Source organism: Schistocerca nitens, chromosome 4, assembly GCF_023898315.1.
Source record: "Schistocerca nitens isolate TAMUIC-IGC-003100 chromosome 4, iqSchNite1.1, whole genome shotgun sequence".
NCBI lineage: Eukaryota > Metazoa > Arthropoda > Insecta > Orthoptera > Acrididae > Schistocerca > Schistocerca nitens.
Window position 1 is genome coordinate 890,811,704 of NC_064617.1, and position 21,862 is coordinate 890,833,565.

At 39.9% G+C, this 21,862-nt stretch overlaps 2 protein-coding genes across 7 annotated transcripts in view; both read right to left on the reverse strand.

Annotated features, from left to right (window-relative positions):
* LOC126253432 (WASH complex subunit 5-like) overlaps positions 1 to 21,862 on the reverse strand; it is a 183,143-nt gene that overhangs the window by 147,769 nt on the left and 13,512 nt on the right. For 3 of the 6 annotated variants that reach the window (XM_049954772.1, XM_049954767.1, XM_049954766.1), the window contains exon 2: positions 14,616 to 15,439. The exons of 2 other annotated variants lie outside the window; for them this stretch is intronic. The gene's annotated coding sequence lies outside the window, so the exon portion shown is untranslated. The remainder of the gene's footprint in view (positions 1 to 14,615; positions 15,440 to 21,862) is intronic. One more of the 6 variants, XM_049954769.1, reaches the window with a different exon arrangement.
* LOC126252646 (F-box only protein 7-like) lies at positions 14,601 to 15,434 on the reverse strand. Its single transcript, XM_049953549.1, has one exon. The coding sequence runs from the start codon at positions 15,432 to 15,434 to the stop codon at positions 14,601 to 14,603; it is 834 nt and encodes a 277-aa protein (XP_049809506.1).

Sequence of the window (21,862 nt, forward strand, 5' to 3'; positions counted from 1 at the left end):
TGGCCGCCATTTTTTCATGTTAAATTTGTCACTGCTTCTCCTCAATACTAATTTGTTTACTCTTAATCCATATTGTGAGCTCAGTAGACTGTTTATTCCAGTCAACAGGTCTTATAATTCTGCAATATTTTTACAAAGAATAGTAACATAATCAATGAACTCATTACTGACACCCATTCACAATGAAATTTAATCCCACCTCCAAACCATTACATTATTTCCTTCATTGCTTCTTCGATATGAGAAAGAAAACGCTGTGGTGTGAAAATGTATGTTTTTTTTTTTTTCTCAAAGTAAGTTTTAACTGCACTAGTAGGGCACATAAATCATTAGACAAATTGTTTCTCCCATATAATTTTTTTCTTCTTATACATAATTTTTTTACAAAATTATATACACAATGATGTGCTGTTTTGTTTTCTTACTTAGTGTCAGTTGTACAGACAATATGAAAGTTGTATTTATGACTTATGATCAGAATACCACAATGGAATCTGAATCTTCCAAAACTTTATAATCCTACCCACTTGTGTTCCTCAGATCCAGTGGCTGGAGAGGCCTCTCTCATGCCCCATAAAACAATGATCCCAACCGATTTACCCATTCATTTTAAGCGAATTCAGTTCCCAACATTTGCAATAACAATAAACAAGGCTCAAGGTCGGAGAGAGGAGATGGACAGAGGGGGGAGGAAGGAGTTTAGGATGTTTATTCAATTTCCATACATACTAGGCAATTGCAAACTTTTGCTGGGTTCACTAGAATTGAGTATTACCTTAGTGTTTTACTATTTATCTAAATATAACTGACTTCTTGCACTGTTGAATGCTTTTTCCTAGCTTCAAAGCCATCACCATAATTATAACAAATCTCAACTCATGACATAAGAGCATACTTGTAATGCCATTCAGTGATTTCGAATTTAAAAAGACCACGATCATTCAATTATGTCAAATTAGGAATAACTATGCGAGGCAACAAATTTAAGTTAAAATTACTGACACATTAAACCTGTGTGCCATACAAACTCACACCTGACCACTGCCTTCCACAGGCAATGTTTAAGAATACTTCACATCCCAATTGAAACCTTTCATCTGACAGTATCTCTCTCCTCCTTTCCATCAACTTTGAAAGGCAAGGATCTAGGTGTGATTCTATATCTGGTGCACAGTCTAATTTGACCATTAGGAGAGAGGTATTGACAGTACTGACAACTGAGGCTTTCAGACAGTCTTTATGATACTCGGCTGTTAAGATAGTATTATGATGGTAGAAACTTCAGGAAAAAAAAAAGGCGACTACACACTCATCTGCAGATGAAAGAAGATGCAGGAGCACTGCCACAGTTTTACATCAAAGTAGAGGTGTGTGTGCGCGCGTGTGTGTGTGTGGGGGGGGGGGGGGGGGCACTTACTAAGTACTTAACTGACTTTAACTGTGTCATTCACTTTTACCTGCATCAGTCACAATAAACTGAGTGGCAGAGGGTACATGGTGTACCAGAATAATTTTTCCCTTTTCCTACTGCATTCGTGGATGCTACAAAGGAAGAAAGAAGCCTTGAATTTTTCGAACATTAGTGTTGACTTGTGTGTGCTTGAGGACAATATTATGGAAATGGAAGAGAACGTAGATGAAGATGAAATGGGAGATATGATACTGCGTGAAGAGTTTGACAGAGCACTGAAAGACCTGAGTCGAAACAAGGCCCCCGGAGTAGACAAGATTCCATTAGAACTACTGACAGCCTTGGGAGAGCCAGTCCTGACAAAACTCTACCATCTGGTGAGCAAGATGTATGAGACAGGCGAAATATCCTCAGACTTCAAGAAGAATATAATAATTCCAATCCCAAAGAAAGCAGGTGTTGACAGATGTGAAAATTACCGAACTATCAGTTTAATAAGTCACAGCTGCAAAATACTAACGCGAATTATTTACAGACGAATGGAAAAACTGGTAGAAGCCGACCTCGGGGGAAGATCAGTTTGGATTCCGTAGAAATGTTGGAACACGTGAGGCAATACTGACCCTACGACTTATCTTAGAAGAAAGATTAAGGAAAGGCAAACCTACATTTCTAGCATTTGTAGACTTAGAGGAAGCTTTTAACAATGTTGATTGGAATACTCTCTTTCAAATTCAGGAGGTGGCAGGGGTAAAATACCGGGAGCGAAAGGCTATTTACAATTTGTACAGAAAGCAGATGGCAGTCATACGAGTCGAGGGGTATGAAAGGGAAGCAGTGGTTGGGAAAGGAGTGAGACAGGGTTGTAGTCTATCCCCTAAGGTGTACAAACTGTAAGTTGAGCAAGCAATAAAGGAAACAGAACAAAAGTTCGGAGCAGGTATTAAAATCCATGGAGAAGAAATAGAAACTTTGAGGTTTGCCGATGACATTGTAATTCTTTCAGAGACAGCAAAGGACTTGAAAGAGCTGTTGAACGGAATGAACAGTGTCTTGAAAGGAGGGTATAAGATGAACATCAACAAAAGAAAAACAAGGATAATGGCATGTAGTCGAATTAAGTCGGGTGATGGTGAGGGAATTAGATTAGGAAATGAGACACTTAAAATAGTAAAGGAGTTTTGCTATTTGGGGAGCAAAATAACTGCTGATAGTTGCAGTAGAGAGGATATAAAATGTAGACTGGCAATGGCAAGGAAAGCGTTTCTGAAGAAGAAAAATTTGTAAACATCAAGTATAGATTTAAATGTCAGGAAGTCATTTCTGAAAGTATTTGTATGGAGTGTAGCCATGTATGGAAGTGAAACATGGACGATAACTAGTATGGACAAGAAGAGAATAGAAGCTTTCGAAATGTGGTGCTACAGAAGAATGCTGAAGATAAGGTGGGTAGCTCACGTAACTAATGAGGAGGTATTGAATAGGATTGGGGAGAAGAGAAGTTTGTGGCACAATTTGACTAGAAGAAGGGATCGGCTGGTAGGACATGTTTTGAGGCATCAAGGGATCACAAATTTAGTATTGTAGGGCAGCGTGGGGGGTAAAAATCATAGAGGGAGACCAAGAGATGAATACACTAAGCGGGTTCAGAAGGATGTAGGCTCCAGTAGGTACTGGGAGATGAAGAAGCTTGCACAGGATAGAGTAGCATGGAGAGCTGCATCAAACCAGTCTCAGGACTGAAGACCACAACAACAACAACAACAGTGTTATGATCATTATGCACAGTGTTTGTTTGAGGTGGCGCAGCGGCTAGCACACTGGACTCGCATTCGGGAGGACGATGTTTCAATCCCGCATCTGGCCATCCTGATTTAGGTTTTCCGTGATTTCTCTAAATCATCCAGGCAAATGCCGGGATGGTTCCTTTAAAAGGGCACGGCCGACTTTCATCCCTGTCCTCCCCTAATAACCAAGCTTCATGGTGCCAACAGATATGAGTAAGACATCTATCTTCTCAAGGGCTACCTTTATGCCATCATTCCACTTTAAATCACTGCGGATAAACTCGTAAAACATTTAAGGTTGTGACCTATTCCACTAATCAATTGCCAGTCATATATTCAAATGATGTTCAACCTTTTCACCTATTTATATGTGCATTTAAGGAGATCACTCTCTGAAAAGCAGAAGCGTTGAGTTGTCGATAGGCACACACAAAAGAAAGAAACTTTGGGAAACCTTGGTAGGTTTTGGAGTTAGCCTATGATGAGCTAGAGTAAAACTAACACACACACACACACACACACACACACACACACACACACACACACACACACACACCTATGTCCCTACAGGGTGCTGGCTATGTTAACAGTGCCAATGTTATTTTTTGGCAGGTGGAATGGTTGTGGTGGGGGTATTGTTGTATGCAATGGGTAGAGGGAATGGTTGTGGTGGGGGTACTGTTGCATGCAGTGGGTAGAGGGAGGCAGACCCATATACCTGCCACCCCTCCCTCCTGCATTCCTAGCCAAAAAACCAGCCGCCTCTTTCCCAGATGCTAGCCACCCACCCCCAGTCCCTACCCTAGGCACTGTTAACCTAGCCAGCACCAATTAGGGGAACAGCAGTGTTTGTGTGTGTGTGTGTGTGTGTGTGTGTGTGTGTGTGTGTCTGTGTGTGAGTGTGTGTGAGTGTGGGGCGGGGGGGGGGGGGGGGGGCGGGGGGGAGGATGCTTTTTACTCTAGCTCATTAAAGGCCACCTGCAAAAGCTAGCAATGTTTCTTTCTTTTGTGTGTGCCTGTCGACTGCTTAACCCTTCTGTTTTTCAGTGAGTGGTCTCTTTTAATCAAAACAAATTTACATTCTACAAGAACTCTCCTACAACATTTACATAACATTTGCTTATGTTTAGGGTCACCTGCAGATCTTTGCAACGGCCAATTATCATGTTCATGTCCCTATTTTGCAGCCACAACTTTGTAATTTACAAACAGGTTGACACATACCATGCATACATATTCTGTTTATTGGGCAATGGTGTGCACTTTACTACCTTCTGGAACTTGTGAATGAAAAGAGTAAGATGAGTTTCACAGGATCTGTGCTTGATTCATACAACGGAATTGTTTGGTCTCCAGAAAAGTCATCAAACAACAGCAGAACACATTTTCCATAATCCTGCAAAAAATTGATGTCTATGAGATAGTCCTATAGTTTGGCACATTAGTCTTTACCTATGGTAAAATAATGCTAGAAGTGGGACCAGTTCCTCCACATACTGAATACAGAATCTACAATGCACACCATCAAATCTTGTGGCCTTTCCTCTATTGAAAAACTGGAATTGTGTTTCATTTATGTGCTCATTTCTTTCTATATCTTTCATTACCTCATTTGCATGACAGTGGAATGAATGGTACGCTCTATGGTGATTTTCAATTAAGCATGTTCGGAAGACAGAATTTAGGACTTTTGCGGTGTCTTTTAAGTATCGAAAGCAGGGGAAAAAGAATTAGTCACCACAGAGATACTGCACAGCAAAGAGGTATCATGAGACACCAATGAGATGCTAGGAAAAAGCAGTGCCTCTTGTACTTCCGAGGTGCTACCACTGTGGCTCTGCCCTGAAACAGTATCACCAGAGGACAGGAGGGCAGTTCTGTTCGAGGTTGGACTCAGCCCACTTCCGAAAAGTTCCTGCCATAGTAACGTCATCATCCTGCCTACTCAGAGTGAAGACAGTTCTGTCTCATGTGTGTTGGTATGTGTGTGTGCGGGAGGGGGAGGGGGAGGGGGGAGGGGGGCAGAGGTTTGCCTATGCACCAACCCCATCAGAACTGTGTCAACAAGTGGCTAAAAACTTGCTTTTTCTAGTGACTGTAGTGAAGCCATACTATGGCCATTCTGAACCACAAGTCCACATGTGCAGTTTCATAGTTACAGCCGAGCCTGGTGAGCAAAGATAAGTTTTGTTGTACTTAATAAAGTATTACTTATTCAGAGTGTTCTAATTAACTGTATTATTACTAGCCACCTTAGTGTCCAAGAAGTCAGACACAAAAACTAAAGTGCCGATGAGGCTGCAGCTCGTGATTAGGTCACTGTGGCATATTGTGTAACTAACCCTCTCTTCCCCCCCATGAACCATGGACCTTGCCGTTGGTGGGGAGGCTTGCGTGCCTCATCGATACAGATAGCCGTACCGTAGGTACAACCACAACGGAGGGGTATCTGTTGAGAGGCCAGACAAACGTGTGGTTCCTGAAGAGGGGCAGCAGCCTTTTCAGTAGCTGCAAGGGCAACAGTCTGGATGATTGACTGATCTGGCCTTGTAACAATAACCAAAACGGCCTTGCTGTGCTGGTACTGCGAACGGCTGAAAGCAAGGGGAAACTACGGCCGTAATTTTTCCCGAGGGCATGCAGCTTTACTGTATGATTAAATGATGATGGCGTCCTCTTGGGTAAAATATTCCGGAGGTAAAATAGTCCCCCATTCGGATCTCCGGGCGGGGACTACTCAAGAGGATGTCGTTATCAGGAGAAAGAAAACTGGCGTTCTACGGATCGGAGCGTGGAATGTCAGGTCCCTTAATCGGGCAGGTAGGTTAGAAAATTTGAAAAGGGAAATGGACAGGTTAAAGTTAGATATAGTGGGAATTAGTGAAGTTCGGTGGCAGGAGGAACAAGACTTCTGGTCAGGTGACTACAGGGTTATAAACACAAAGTCAAATAGGGGTAATGCAGGAGTAGGTTTAATAATGAATAGGAAAATAGGAACGCGGGTAAGCTACTACAAACAGCTTAGTGAACGCATTATTGTGGCCAAGATAGATACGAAGCCCACACCTACTACAGTAGTACAAGTTTATATGCCAACTAGCTCTGCAGATGACGAAGAAATTGAAGAAATGTATGATGAAATAAAAGAAATTATTCAGATTGTGAAGGGAGACGAAAATTTAATAGTTATGGGTGACTGGAATTCCAGTGTAGGAAAAGGGAGAGAAGGAAACATAGTAGGTGAATATGGATTGGGGCTAAGAAATGAAAGAGGAAGCCGCCTGGTAGAATTTTGCACAGAGCACAATTTAATCATAGCTAACACTTGGTTTAAGAATCATGATAGAAGGTTGTATACATGGAAGAACCCTGGAGATACTAAAAGGTATCAGATTGATTATATAATGGTAAGACAGAGATTTAGGAACCAGGTTTTAAATTGTAAGACATTTCCAGGGGCAGATGTGGACTCTGACCACAATCTATTGGTTATGACCTGTAGATTAAAACTGAAGAAACTGCAAAAAGGTGGGAATTTAAGGAGATGGGACCTGGATAAACTGAAAGAACCAGAGGTTGTACAGAGTTTCAGGGAGAGCATAAGGGAACAATTGACAGGAATGGGGGAAAGAAATACAGTAGAAGAAGAATGGGTAGCTTTGAGGGATGAAGTAGTGAAGGCAGCAGAGTATCAAGTAGGTAAAAAGACGAGGGCTAGTAGAAATCCTTGGGTAACAGAAGAAATATTGAATTTAATTGATGAAAGGAGAAAATATAAAAATGCAGTAAATGAAGCAGGCAAAAAGGAATACAAACGTCTCAAAAATGAGATCGACAGGAAGTGCAAAATGGCTAAGCAGGGATGGCTAGAGGACAAATGTAAGGATGTAGAGGCTTATCTTACTAGGGGTAAGATAGATACTGCCTACAGGAAAATTAAAGAGACCTTTGGAGATAAGAGAACCACTTCTATGAACATCAAGAGCTCAGATGGAAACCCAGTTCTAAGCAAAGAAGGGAAAGCAGAAAGGTGGAAGGAGTATATAGAGGGTCTATACAAGGGCGATGTACTTGAGGACAATATTATGGAAATGGAAGAGGATGTAGATGAAGATGAAATGGGAGATACGATACTGCGTGAAGAGTTTGACAGAGCACTGAAAGACCTGAGTCGAAACAAGGCCCCCGGAGTAGACAACATTCCATTGGAACTACTGACGGCCTTGGGAGAGCCAGTCCTGACAAAACTCTACCATCTGGTGAGCAAGATGTATGAAACAGGCGAAATACCCTCAGACTTCAAGAAGAATATAATAATTCCAATCCCAAAGAAAGCAGGTGTTGACAGATGTGAAAATTACCGAACAATCAGTTTAATAAGCCACAGCTGCAAAATACTAACACGAATTCTTTACAGACGAATGGAAAAACTAGTAGAAGCCGACCTCGGGGAAGATCAGTTTGGATTCCGTAGAAATACTGGGACACGTGAGGCAATACTGACCTTACGACTTATCTTAGAAGAAAGATTAAGGAAAGGCAAACCTACGTTTCTAGCATTTGTAGACTTGGAGAAAGCTTTTGACAATGTTGACTGGAATACTCTCTTTCAAATTCTAAAGGTGGCAGGGGTAAAATACAGGGAGCGAAAAGCTATTTACAATTTGTACAGAAACCAGATGGCAGTTATAAGAGTCGAGGGACATGAAAGGGAAGCAGTGGTTGGGAAGGGAGTAAGACAGGGTTGTAGCCTCTCCCCGATGTTATTCAATCTGTATATTGAGCAAGCAGTAAAGGAAACAAAAGAAAAATTCGGAGTAGGTATTAAAATCCATGGAGAAGAAATAAAAACTTTGAGGTTCGCCGATGACATTGTAATTCTGTCAGAGACAGCAAAGGACTTGGAAGAGCAGTTGAATGGAATGGATGGTGTCTTGAAGGGAGGATATAAGATGAACATCAACAAAAGCAAAACGAGGATAATGGAATGTAGTCGAATTAAGTCGGGTGATGTTGAGGGTATTAGATTAGGAAATGAGACACTTAAAGTAGTAAAGGAGTTTTGCTATTTGGGGAGCAAAATAACTGATGATGGTCGAAGTAGAGAGGATATAAAATGTAGACTGGCAATGGCAAGGAAAGCGTTTCTGAAGAAGAGAAATTTGTTAACATCGAGTATAGATTTAAGTGTCAGGAAGTCTTTTCTGAAAGTATTTGTATGGAGTGTAGCCATGTATGGAAGTGAAACATGGACGATAAATAGTTTGGACAAGAAGAGAATAGAAGCTTTCGAAATGTGGTGCTACAGAAGAATGCTGAAGATTAGATGGGTAGATCACATAACTAATGAGGAGGTACTGAACAGGATTGGGGAGAAGAGGAGTTTGTGGCACAACTTGACCAGAAGAAGGGATCGGTTGGTAGGACATGTTCTGAGGCATCAAGGGATCACCAATTTAGTACTGGAGGGCAGCGTGGAGGGTAAAAATCGTAGGGGGAGACCAAGAGATGGATACACTAAGCAGATTCAGAAGGATGTAGGTTGCAGTAGGTACTGGGAGATGAAGAAGCTTGCACAGGATAGAGTAGCATGGAGAGCTGCATCAAACCAGTCTCAGGACTGAAGACCACAACAACAACAACAACCCTCTCTTGCAGCAGTGTTATTTTTCTGTTTGTGTATGTTGTCGTATTGAGTTTCATGATAAATCTTCCAGGTGAGTCTTTAATGCAAGCTATACAGTCACATGACAAAGGACTAAACAATTACTACATCTACATCTACATGACTACTCTGCAATTCACATTTAATTGTTTAGCAGAGGGTTCGTCGAACCACAATCATACCATCTCTCTACCATTCCACTCCCGAATAGTGCGCGGGAAAAACTAACACCTAAACCTTTCTGTTCGAGCTCTGATTTCTCTTATTTTATTTTGATGATCATTCCTACCTATGTAGGTTGGGCTGAACAAAATATTTTCGCATTCGGAAGAGAAAGTTGGTGACTGAAATTTCGTAAATAGAGCTCGCCGCGCCGAAAAACGTCTTTGTTGTAATGACTTCCATCCCAATTCGCGTATCATGTCTGCCACACTCTCTCTCCTACTGCGTGATAATACAAAACAAGCTGCCCTTTTTTGCACCCTTTCAATGTCCTCCGTCAATCCCACCTGGTAAGGATCCCACACCATGCAGCAATATTCTAACAGAGGACGAACGAGTGTAGTGTAAGCTGTCTCTTTAGTGGGCTTGTTGCATACTACAAGCACTGCAAGAAATTGTGGCAGCACCATGACTGCTACCCCAGCCTGTTCAATCAGAAACAACTCCATAAGAAGTTCAACCGCCTAAATTCAAAGATATTCTGAGGAAAAGCAAAGAATGAGCTGCTTATGTTGAGCAGTTGATGGCACATTTCAATGCCTATGGCATAACAGGTAACCAGCGTATTTACTATTTTCCTCCACCGCAGGCTCAGATGCTGTAGGAATCAGCATGGGTTTCGAAAAAGACGATCGTGTGAAACCCAGCTCACGCTATTAGTCCACGAGACTCAGAGAGCCATAGACACAGGTTCCCAGGTAGATGCCATGTTTCTTGACTTCCGCAAGTCGTTCGATACAGTTCCCCACAGCCATTTAATGAACAAAGTAAGAGCATATGGACTATCAGACCAATTGTTTGATTGGATTGAAGAGTTCCTAGATAACAGAATGCAGCATGTCATTCTCAATGGAGAGAAGTTTTCCGAAGTAAGAGTGATTTCAGGTGTGCCGCAGGGGAGTGTCGTAGGACTGTTGCTATTCACAATATACATAAATGACCTTGTGGATGACATCGGAAGTTCACTGAGGCTTTTTGCAGATGATGCTGTGGTATACATCTACATCTATATCCATACTCCGCAAGCCACCTGACGGTGTGTGGCGGAGTTTGTAACAATGGAAAATTGTACTGAAATGCAGGAGGATCTGCAGCAAACTGACGCATGGTGAAGGGAATGGCAATTGAATCTCAATGTAGACAAGTGTAATGTGCTGCGAATACATCGAAAGAAAGATCCCTTATCATTTAGCTACAATATAGCTGGTCAGCAATTGGAAGCAGTTAATTCCATAAATTATCTGGGAGTACGCATTAGGAGTGATTTAAAATGGAATGATCATATAAAGTTGATCGTCGGTAAAGCAGATGCCAGACTGAGATTCATTGGAAGAATTCTAAGGAAATGCAATCTGAAAACAAAGGAAGTAGGTTACAGTACACTTGTTCGCCCACTGCTTGAATACTGCTCAGCAGTGTGGGATCCGTACCAGATAGGGTTGATAGAAGAGATAGAGAAGATCCAACGGAGAGCAGCGCGCTTCGTTACAGGATCATTTAGTAATCGCGAAAGAATTACGGAGATGATAGATAAACTCCAGTGGAAGACTCTGCAGGAGAGACGCTCAGTAGCTCGGTACAGGCTTTTGTTGAAGTTTCGAGAACATACCTTCACCGAGGAGTCAAGCAGTATATTGCTCCCTCCTACGTATATCTCGCAAAGAGACCATGAGGATAAAATCAGAGAGATTAGAGCCCACACAGAGGCATACCGACAATCCTTCTTTCCACGAACAATACAAGACTGGAATAGAAGGGAGAACCGATAGAGGTACTCAAGGTACCCTCCGCCACACACCGTCAGGTGGCTTGCGGAGTATGGATGTAGAAGTAGATGTAGCTGTATTCCGGCCAGATGTAAAACTGTTTCCAGATTATCAACCTCCTAAGGCCCCCTGCGACAAGTGCGCTGATAAACTGTCAAATCATTTTAAATCACAAGTGCATGTAGCAGCAACTTGTTATAAGTTTTTCCTATTAAAACAGCAGCCAGGACAGTCCTACAAATAGTGGGAAACAGAACTTAGTGGTCTTACTAGACAATGTCTCTTTCAGTTTCCATGTGGGTTAAGATACAGTGACATTATGATAAGCAATGCAATTACTCAGAACATGTCTGAGTCCCATATTCGTGCTGCATTAATAAAGCATCCAAACCCTGAGCTCAGTACAGTACTGTCAATCATTGAGTCACAACAGGACACTGTCGATGTAACTGAGAGCATGATCGAGCACCTGCTTTATCTACTGTCAAGAGTAACAAGAGGAAAACAGTTTAGGAGCCAAAAGAGCTCATCTGCCAATCCTGTTGTTGTTTCGGCAGATTGCCAGGACACAAACTCTGAACTTATCAACCAGCTATCCAATAAGTTGTATGTTCAGTTGCATGTGTTAATTTCCACTTAGATACTAGGGGTGCTGCTACGATGCTCAAAAATGCCACGTATGAAACACGTTGGAACAGCTTCAGCAACCATATAACTTGTTGACCGCATACAATGGACAAACCTAATCCAGTGCTTGGAGTGAGCAGTTTGCCAGCCACATTCCGTGGTATTACTAAAAAAGTGTTATTTCATGTGTTGTGCTCTTGTGAGTCTACTAACATTTTTGGCAAGGATAGCTTTGACCTTTTTGGATTGTCAGTTCACAAAAAGGTGTTAAAATTAATTCAGCTGAGTTCCTTGCCAATATTAATGCATTATGTGATAAGACCAGTTCTCTGTTCCATGGTAGTTTAGACAAGGCCCAAGGGTTTGAGACCCAAGGGACTGAAACACAATGTGCGGTTTTTTTGCGCTCATACTGTCTCTTATGCATTACGGGACCAGGCTGCTGCAGAGTTGCAGGACAGTGATGTCATCAAACCAGTGTCGACCAGCCAATAGGTGTCACCCCTGGCGGTCCTTACTAAACCGTCGGTCGGGTTGGGACTCTGTGCGAGTTTAAAACAACTGTCAACCCACAAATTGTTGTTGATTCTTTTCTGTCGCCCTGCCCTGAGGATTTGATGAACCACTTAGGTCAGGGTCAAGGTAAGGGTAATCTCCAGAAGGCCTATTTGCAACTGCCTTTAGGTGAAGAGTCAGAGAAGATTTTTGTGATCAACACACACAAGTAATTATTCCAGTTTCAGCGGTTACCATTCAGTAGCACTTCTGTCCCAGCTACCTTTCAAACCTTGAGCAAAGGATGTTGCAAGTAAACTTCTTGTTCTAACTATTTAGATGATATAGTTGTATCTGGACGTATGCCAGAAGAACACTTAAAAAAATTCAGAGGCACTGTTTCCAGTGTTGTCCACAGCAACACTGACATCCACCCATTCTAAGTATTCCTTCTTGCTCACTGAAATTGACTATCTTGGCCATGTGATTAATTTACATGGCATCCACCCACCACAGTCGCACTTAGTAGCTATTCATGACTTGCCTGTGATAGCTAATGTATCAGAATTGCAACTTTGGCATTCATTTTACAATTTTCATGTTTGATTTGCAGTCAGTGGACAAAGGCAGAGGCTTAGTACACAATTTTAATAAGTTACTGAGTTTCAATACGGCATATTTTCTCATGCAATGTGAAAGATTTATTCTGTATACAAGTATACACTGTTGGCCCAACAAATTAAGATTGGAATAAATCAATGAAGCTGCTTGTTGCACAAAACTTCAATTAAAACAGCATAAAAATGGAAGCCTGAAGTTGAACTTAGAACAGCATAAAAACAAAGGCCTGAAGTTCACATAGATAAAATGTAAGTGGCTACCAAAAGGAATGTCTTTCCATATCATTAATCAATTTTATCATCATTTTTGAAGAAGAGGAACCCAATTTTGAAGCATCATGTGATTTTTGAATACTGAAATAAGTTTTTCTATCACACTCATCATGGATTTAAATAAATAGTAAGGAAGTCCTCGGTTACATATTTTGTATAAAAAAATAATAAATTTTATTACAGCCACATCAAATAATTCAGCATCTATCCTGATTTCTATCTATCAGTCAAGATAAGTCAATGATTACCACATGTGTAATGCTCCTATAAATAGACTATACTGATAATGTTTGCACATATGGTGAACCTCAACATATTCTTACACAGCCTTATGGCAACAATCATTACACAGGCAAATGAAAATGACTGCTAAACCAAAATTGGTTTACCAATTGAAATTTTGTGTAAAAAGATATGTGATTACTGCTACTCCATAAAAGTAAAATGGCAAACATGACCCGCTTACAAAATAAGCTGGTCGACAGTATTATGAAAAGGATAGACTGCTACTCACCCTATATAGATGACACATTGAGTTGCAGACAGGCACGAAGAAAAGACTGTTACATGTAACTTTTGGCCAAAGCCTTCTTCAGAAAGGAGAAACACATGCACACATTCACACAAGCAAGCACACTTCGCTCTCTCTCTCTCTCTCTCTCTCTCTCTCTCTCTCTCACACACACACACAAAATGCTACTTCCAGCCAGTCTGGCTGGAGGTAGTGGTCATGTGTATGAGGTGTGCTTTCTTGTGTAAATGTGTGCATGTTTTTCTCCTTCCTGAAGAAGGCATTAGCTGGAAGCTTATATGTAATGGTCTTTCCTTCATGCCTGTCTGAAACTCAATGTGTCATCTTTATAATGAGTAGGAATCTATACTTTTCTAATATCATTGATATTGCAACCTGGACTTTCAATTGTTTAAACAAATTGACGTGCTGAGAACCACAAGTACTTAAAGCCCACTATAATCGATTTTGAGATTTAAGCATGTATGCATTTTCCTGACACCTTTTGATTTTATGGTGAACCAGCTTCGCCCATATCTGTAAGCCAACACTGTATATATGAACATTCATGAAAAACTGTTTCCCTGATTTCTCGCACATTTATTTCCATACAGACCCATAACAAAATGCATAACTGTGTTGCTCTACGCTGCTCAATTGTTATCTAGGTTTGGCAACTTAATTTAGTGTCTACATCACATACATAGTAGTAGTACTTCTTAACCAGAGGTATATCAGCAGTTTTATCTGAACCTCAAGTCACAGAATATGCTTTGTGAAAATAATGTTAAGGAGGACAATAAAGTGTTGGAATAGGTCATAACTGTGTATGTGTGGTGCATTTAGTGTCTGTTCTTTATGTTTTGTTTGTATTTTAAAATTAATTATAAACTTTACACATATTAAAAGACACTACTGTCACCAGCATAGATATAGATATATCATGAATTAACATTAATAAAATGGGTACATTATTTTTTCATACAAAATATAGTAGTTAACACTTCATTAAAAAATAAGTCAGACCTTTGAGACTGGTGGTTTGTCTATAAAGTCGATTTTCACAATGTGTTTTTCTCAAAACTTTCTCTCTGTGCTTTGCGTTCTTATGGTTCTCAGTGCATCAATTGACCACTAATTTTATTAAATCTGAACACAAAATATTACATATTTACGTGACAAGAACACACAGCACACTTCAAATACCCATGCAAAACACACAATCAATAAGACAGTACCCTGAAATCTGAAAAGCCAAAAGGTCCCCTTGATGCAATCCTTTGTTGCCTCCTCTTCTGCAATTCCTTTTTCCAGTCAATGTTTTCTCGGTTGTCTACAATTAGCTCATTGTAAGCAGTTGGATAATATCTGCAAAACAATTTCTTCCACAGCCGTCGGTCAGATACAATTAAGTTGTTCATGTAGCGACATGACATCAATAAACTATAAATATCATTTAATTTGAGTTGTGAGTATATTTTATGTTTTAGGTCATCTGGAATACCCAGGAGGGAACCATTTAATACATGTACTTCATTCAAAATAATACACCTCACAGGGTACAGCAGCTCTTTCTTTAATTTCTCTTTTAACTGTCTTATATTTGCATATCTGGCTAACACAGGAGTCGATGGCTGAGTCTTCTTTATAACATCAGAACAACGGAAACTCAAACCAAATACTATTTTTGGGACAATATTCGATACAATCAGATTAAGCTCCAAAATATCACCAATTAAGAAACCAACAAGTCTGCATCTATGTTCTGCAATCTGATTTAGTATAAATGTTATTTTGTATACATTAGTCTGATCATCTTTCCAAGCATTAGGGAGATTACTCGCAGTTCCACTATTTAGTGTTTCAGATTCATGGATCCCTCCACAGTCTGTTTCACATGGAGAGAATTCACTTTCCAACATCAACGTGTACAACAAAATAACAATAAGATCACTTGGACTGATCTCATGTGAATCTTGATTTAGAGACAAAATGGTTCTTTCGAGAAATTCCTGTTCTGAATGCTGTTTTCTTATATCTTCTATTGATTTATCCATTGAGCCTGAAAGAAAAACTGCATGATAATCCTGTGAAAAAATTAAGGGTGAACAATTTAAAATTATTTGTAGCAATACATTTAAAATTTAACTGCCATGCTGTCGTGAAACTCTATGTCGAGCAAAATACACATCAGTATTAAAAATATAAAACAAATAATTTCACATTATGCATTTTGGCACGACGATAAATAAATATTTTAGTAACAAGTGAGTCCATGGTTACAATTACAAAGTACATTAAAGAAATGTACTTTGAGTAACCTTGGCATATCCATTTCAGCTGAACAGTGATTTGCAAAATCACAATAGTACAACCAAAAATAATTTTAATGTACTTCAGAGTGGAGGTATGTACATTGGAGTAAAGGAATTTAACAGTCCCTCATTTAATATAAAGCAAAAAATTGAGAAACCTCATAAATTCAGAAAATAAAAAGAAATAAGAACACACTACATAACCAACAGTTCCTACAAATTATCTCTTTATCTAAATTCAAGTATTGAAAATTTCTGTTACTTGCATAGGAATGTTCACTGTGAAATTTCACGAGAAATTGTACTGTACTGTAAACTACTCTGTTTGTACAAATGTAGGTATCCATTTTCTTTGAAACATACTCAGGAATTCATGTGAGACGTCTTTTTTGGAACCCTTGCTGGTTTGTTGAAATTAGCTACAGCTTACGCTAAGAATATACTCCAGGATTCTGCAACAGACACATGATGCAGATACTGGAATGTAATTTTGTACATCTGTTCTCTAATCATTTTTAAGAACAGGAGTATACTGAGGTCTTTTCGTGTAATGCATCAATCTACGCTGCACAAGAGATCCTTGTTACGTTGTTTCCCTATTAGTTATGTTACCTTCTCTTTTTATGCAACGCACACATCTGCTACTGCAACATTCGTATGGGCGACCGGTGGAGGTGGTGGAGACTGCTGAACACACGGGGAGTGCAACCAGAGTACACAATTTGCAGCATCGTTACTGCGGCTGATCAGACAAAGGCTTTGTCAATTCTGTGAAGGTCTTGGCTGAAGATTTCTAGACCTGCATTATCTTATGGGGATTTGTAGGACTCCCCTTGGTAGGTCAGGGGTGCAATACACAAAGGAAGCAATTACTCAGAGTACTTGTGGAGTGTGCATGAGGGTTTTTTAGCCTAGGCACTAGTTTGAGGTGCTATAAGCAATCACCAGTCGATATGCAGCAAGGGAAGGCAAACAGAGTTCAGAGTAAAGACAGTTCGACTGTGAGAATTTTATCAGTAAACTGTTGAAGTATATGTAATAAAGCTCCCAAATTTAATGCCCTCGAGGAAAGTTCTCGTGCTTGAATTACTCTTGGAATCCAGAGCTGGCTGAAACCTGAAGTGGAAAGTTCCAAGATATTTAGCGAGTAATAGAATGTATATTGGAAAGACAGGTTAGATGCCATAGGAGGGGAAGTGTTCATTGCATTTGACAAAGTACCTTCTCTATTGAAATTGAAGTTTAGTGTGACAGTCAAGGTCATCTGGTCGCGTAGAAATGGTGTAGGTGAAAAAAAGTTAACTGTTGGATGTTTTCACTGGCCACATGATTCGCTACTTTTTTTTTTTTTTTTTTTTTTTTTTTTTTTTTTTTTTTTTTAATTGTCTTGAGCAGTTAACTTGGTATCTCACATGCAGTGTAAATATCTTAGACCCTGTAGCTAAAAATAGGCTGGACCTTATCGACAAAGTCAGTATCCTGCTAGACAGAGCAGATAAGCGGTTATTAGCATCTCATTTAGGTAGTGAATTGTCATCACTTAGTTCCAGTAAGATAGATATAGAGGAATATGGGCAAAGTTTAAGCAGACTGTAAATCATGGTCTGGAGAGTTATGTAAATAGTAAGTAGATAAAGGAAGCAGAAGCTGTTGCACTCTCGGTTCAAAGGGGAATGCACAAATGTCGACATGTGAAGTTTAGCACAGATTCGTGCATCTGTGAAAAGATCTACGCGTGAAGCATACAACAATTACCACCGTCACGCCTTAACAAAAGATCTGACAGAGAACCTGAGAAAATTCTGGTCTTATGTAAAATTACTGAGTGGGTCCAAGGCTACCAATCAGTCTCTTGTTAATCAGTCTGGTGTGGCAGTTGAAAAAAGCAAAACGAAAGCCCAAGTTCCGAGAGAATCGTACAAACATACCATCAGTTGACCATTGGATAGACTCCCGTACAGACGACATAGTAATAAGCATACCTGGCATGGAGAAACAGCTGGAAGATTTGAAAACAAATAAATCACCAGGTCTGGAAGAAATCCCAGTTCATTTTTACAAAGAGTACCCTATGGCACTGGCCCCTCACCTAGGTTGCATTTATCATGAGTCTCTTGTCCAGCTCAGAGTCCCAAGTGACTGGATAAAAGAGCAGGTGACTCAAGTGTACAAGAAGGATAAAAGAATGAACCCATACAATTACAGACCAAAATCTCTAACTTCTGTCTGCTGCAGAATCCTTGAACATATTCTCAGTTCAAATATAATAAACTTTCTTGAGACTGAGTAGTTTATATCCACGAATCAGCATGGTTTTAGAAAGCATCTCTCATGCAAAACTGAGCTTGTCCTTTTCTCACATGATATACTGAGAACTACAGATGAAGGACAATGGGAAGATTCCATATTTCTGGATTTCCAGAAAGCATTTGACATGGTGCCCCATTGTAGGCTGTTAATGAAGATACAAGCATATGGAATAAGTCAAAGATATGTGAGTGGCTTGAAGACTTCTTAAATAATAGAACTCAGCATCTTGTCCTCAACGGCGAGTGTTCATCAGAGACAAGGGTATCGTTAGGAGCACCCCAGGGAAGTTTGACGGGACCACAGTTGTTCTCTATATGCATAAATGATTTGGCGGACAGTGTGGGCAGCAATCTGCAGTTGTTTGCTGATCATGATGTGGTTATGATAAGATGTTGAAGTTGATGAACTGTAGGAAGATTTAAGTGAACTTAGACAAAATTTCCAGTTGGTGTGATGAATGGTAGCTAGCCCTAAAAGTGGAAAAATGTAAGTTAATGCAGATAAGCAGAAAGATCAAAACTGTAATGTTTGGATACAGTATTATTAGTGTCCTGCTTGACACAGTTAAGTCATTTATATGTCTGGGCATAATGGTGCAAAGCGATATAAGGTGGAACAAGCATGTGAGAACTGTGGTAGAGAAGGCAATAGGTAGGCTTCGGCTTATTGGGAGAATTTTAGAAAAGAGTGGTTCACCTGTAAAGGAGATCACATATAGGATGCTGGTACGACCTATTCTTGAGTACACCTCAAGTGTCTGGGATCCATGCCAGGTCAGACTGAAGGAAGACGTTGAGGTAATTCAGAGGCGAGCTGCTAGATTTGTTACCGGTAGGTTTGAACAACATGTAAGAGTTATGGAGATGCTACATGAACTCAAATAGGAATCCCTGGAGGGAAGGCGACGTTCTTTTCGAGAAACACTGTTGAGAAAATTTAGAGAACTGGCATTTGAAGCTGACTGCCGAACAATACTACAGCAGCCAAAATACATTGCGCATAAGGACCATAAAGATAAGATACGAGAACTCAAGGCTCATACAGAGGTATATAGACAGTTGTTTAACCCTCACTCAATCTGCAATGGAACAGGAAAGGAAATGTCAAATAGTTGTACAAGGTACCCTCCGCCATGCACAGTACAGTTGCCTGTGGAGTATCTATGTAGATGTGGATTCTTCTAACAATGCAATCAAACCAAAATGGATCTTTGTTCCCTCATATTATCTTTCTCACACATTTAAGAGTGAAGTTTATGATATGTTTAAGCTTCAATCCTGACTGTTCTATTTTGTCATATTTTAACGAACTGTTCTCATTCCAACACTTATTTGAACATTCCACACTCACTTCAGCCATTAACACAGAACTTTTAGTTTCCTGACTGAGTTTTCCTTTCACACATACATCTCATACTTCTCAGAGGCCAGATGTCACTATAAATTTCTCATACTTGTCACGCAATGTTCAGTTCCTCAGTTGTTCTCTTTAGAACTTTTTGTTGCTTCAGTTGTGTCATGTTATTGAGTGTGCATATGACTTTCTGTAGCTGCTTTATTGCGATTATTGAGATGGTACTTTTTGATTTAGAAACAAAAAAGTGCAAAACATTTTCAAATTAAAAAAAAAATGCATGTTATCATGGACAAAGACATAGTAATTTGCAGGGGAATGCAACTGTAACCAACGAAAAAAGTGAATAGCAATTTCATTACTTTATAATCTACAGAAAACAGAGGAAATGTGATTTGTAATATAGATTTAATGTTTAAGGAAGTAAAAAGATGTCTTTGTTGTATGTGTGATGGACAAGTGCAATTACACACTGTTTTCTTAGGCTTCGGCTATAAAGTAAAAATCACATGTGAAAAGCGTAGAAGCAATAGAGCTTTCCAAAACAGCACAATGATTGTAGATAAGAAATGGGTGTATGAGATCAACAAACAAAATGTTAACACTTTAGAGGTGCTTAGGATAAGGTTTATCAAGCATCAGGATATTTTGATTTTTAAGTAGTTGTGGTTTTATTTTTCGTAGTTGAAGGTGTTGGTTTTTTTGGTATCAGTAGTTGTGGTTGAGCTATTTGGGTCAAGGGAAATGTCCAATTCCAATTTTTGTAGTTTTAGCTGTAGGTATTGGTGTTTGGTATTGTCAGCTGTGGCTGATCTATATAGATAATACAATTTTCATAGTTTTAATTGTAGGTGTTGGTGTTTTGGTATTGTCAGCTGTGGCTGACCTATACAGGTCAAGTGAATTGTCCAATACCTGTAGACTTTTGTTGGTTTTGCGGAATGTTGTAATTTTGTTGAGTTTTTTTTTCTCGTCATTTTGTGTGTTTTGGGATAGTGGTGCAATTTTTTTTTTTACTGTTATATTTAGCTTGCCCCACCCTAACACCCCCCCCCCCAATTTCCGCAGTTTTTCTGTTAGTTTGACTGTATTTTTGGAGGGAGATGTTATTGATTTATTTATATGTATTTTCATGTTTGTTGCCATGTGTATGTACTGACGTAATAGGCACCATATTAGAGCTGCTTATAATAGGCATTCCCTCCCAGGGGACATCGCCTTATCGAAGGCACCTTCAGTGCTGGGCGGGAGTGTTTGCACGCTCTGACAAAGTCCAGAGCTGTGCCGGCAGTAGTGTAGCTACTGGCAGGGCCACACAAGCCAGATTGGTCTCAATGGAGGGGTCAGACAAAGTGTGTCCCACAATGTAGGGCGGGGGTGGGGGGTCTCTATAGGCGTAGGGCAGCCAACCCTCCTAGATGAGTAACCCTAAAAAAATCCAGGTCCTCACAAGTTGGGGGTTGGGCGTGTGGCTAACAACTCCACCCCAGAAAAAAGTGCTGTTGCAGATACTATACAAGTGCCTCAGAACGGAAAGGATTGCCTGTTGATGACCCGGCAAGAAACACAGTTAAAGTGAAGGAACACGGATATTCAGATAGCTACATGGAATGTGAGGACACTCAAGAGGCCTGGAAAGCTACAAGAAATTGGGAATGAACTAGATAAGTATCAAGTGAAAACAGCAGCAATACAAGAAACTGGATGGAAAGGGCAAGGAATGATAGCATCGGAGGAACATTTAATGATGTACAATGGTGGAGATACAGGATTTTATGGCACTGGTTTCATTCTACATAGTTCTATGAAGGCTAATGTAATTGGTTTTATGGCAATAAGTGACAGAATGTGTTCTCTAAGGATAAGGGCAAAATTTTTTAACGTTACAACAGTGAATGTCTACGCCCCTATGGAGGAGGCAGATGAAGAAGCAAAGGATATATTTTATGCCAAATTGGAAGAAGAAATTGGTAAAATTCAAAAGCACGATGTGAAAATAATACTTGGAGGCCTAAATGCAAAAATAGGGAAAGAAGAGATATATAGAAGTATAATAGGAAAGGAAAGCCTACACAATGACAGTAATGATAATGGGCTCAGACTGATGGATTTCGCCAGTGAGAAGAACATGATAATAAAAAGCACCTATCACCCAAGGAAAGATATTAAGAAATGTATATGGGTATCACACAATGAAAACACAAGAAAACAAATAGATCACATACTCATAGACAAAAGCCATGCAACAGATATTATGGAAGTTAGCAGCTGCAGAGGTTCAGATGGAGACACAGGGCACTACTTAGTATGAATTAGATACAGGCAGAAGACAGATTTGGTAAGAAACCAAAAGAATAAGATAAGAATGAAACACAATATACAAAGACCCCAAATGAAGGAAACACAGGAAAAATATAGGAAAAAACTAGAAGAGATACTGGAAGCAAGGAGAAACACAGGGAATGAAGATAATGTGGTAACTAAATGGGAGTCATTGAAAACTGCAA

Excerpts from the sequence above, each read along its gene's own strand:
- LOC126252646 (XM_049953549.1), bottom strand. The coding sequence starts at position 15,434 with ATGGATAAATCAATAGAAGATATAAGAAAACAGCATTCAGAACAGGAA.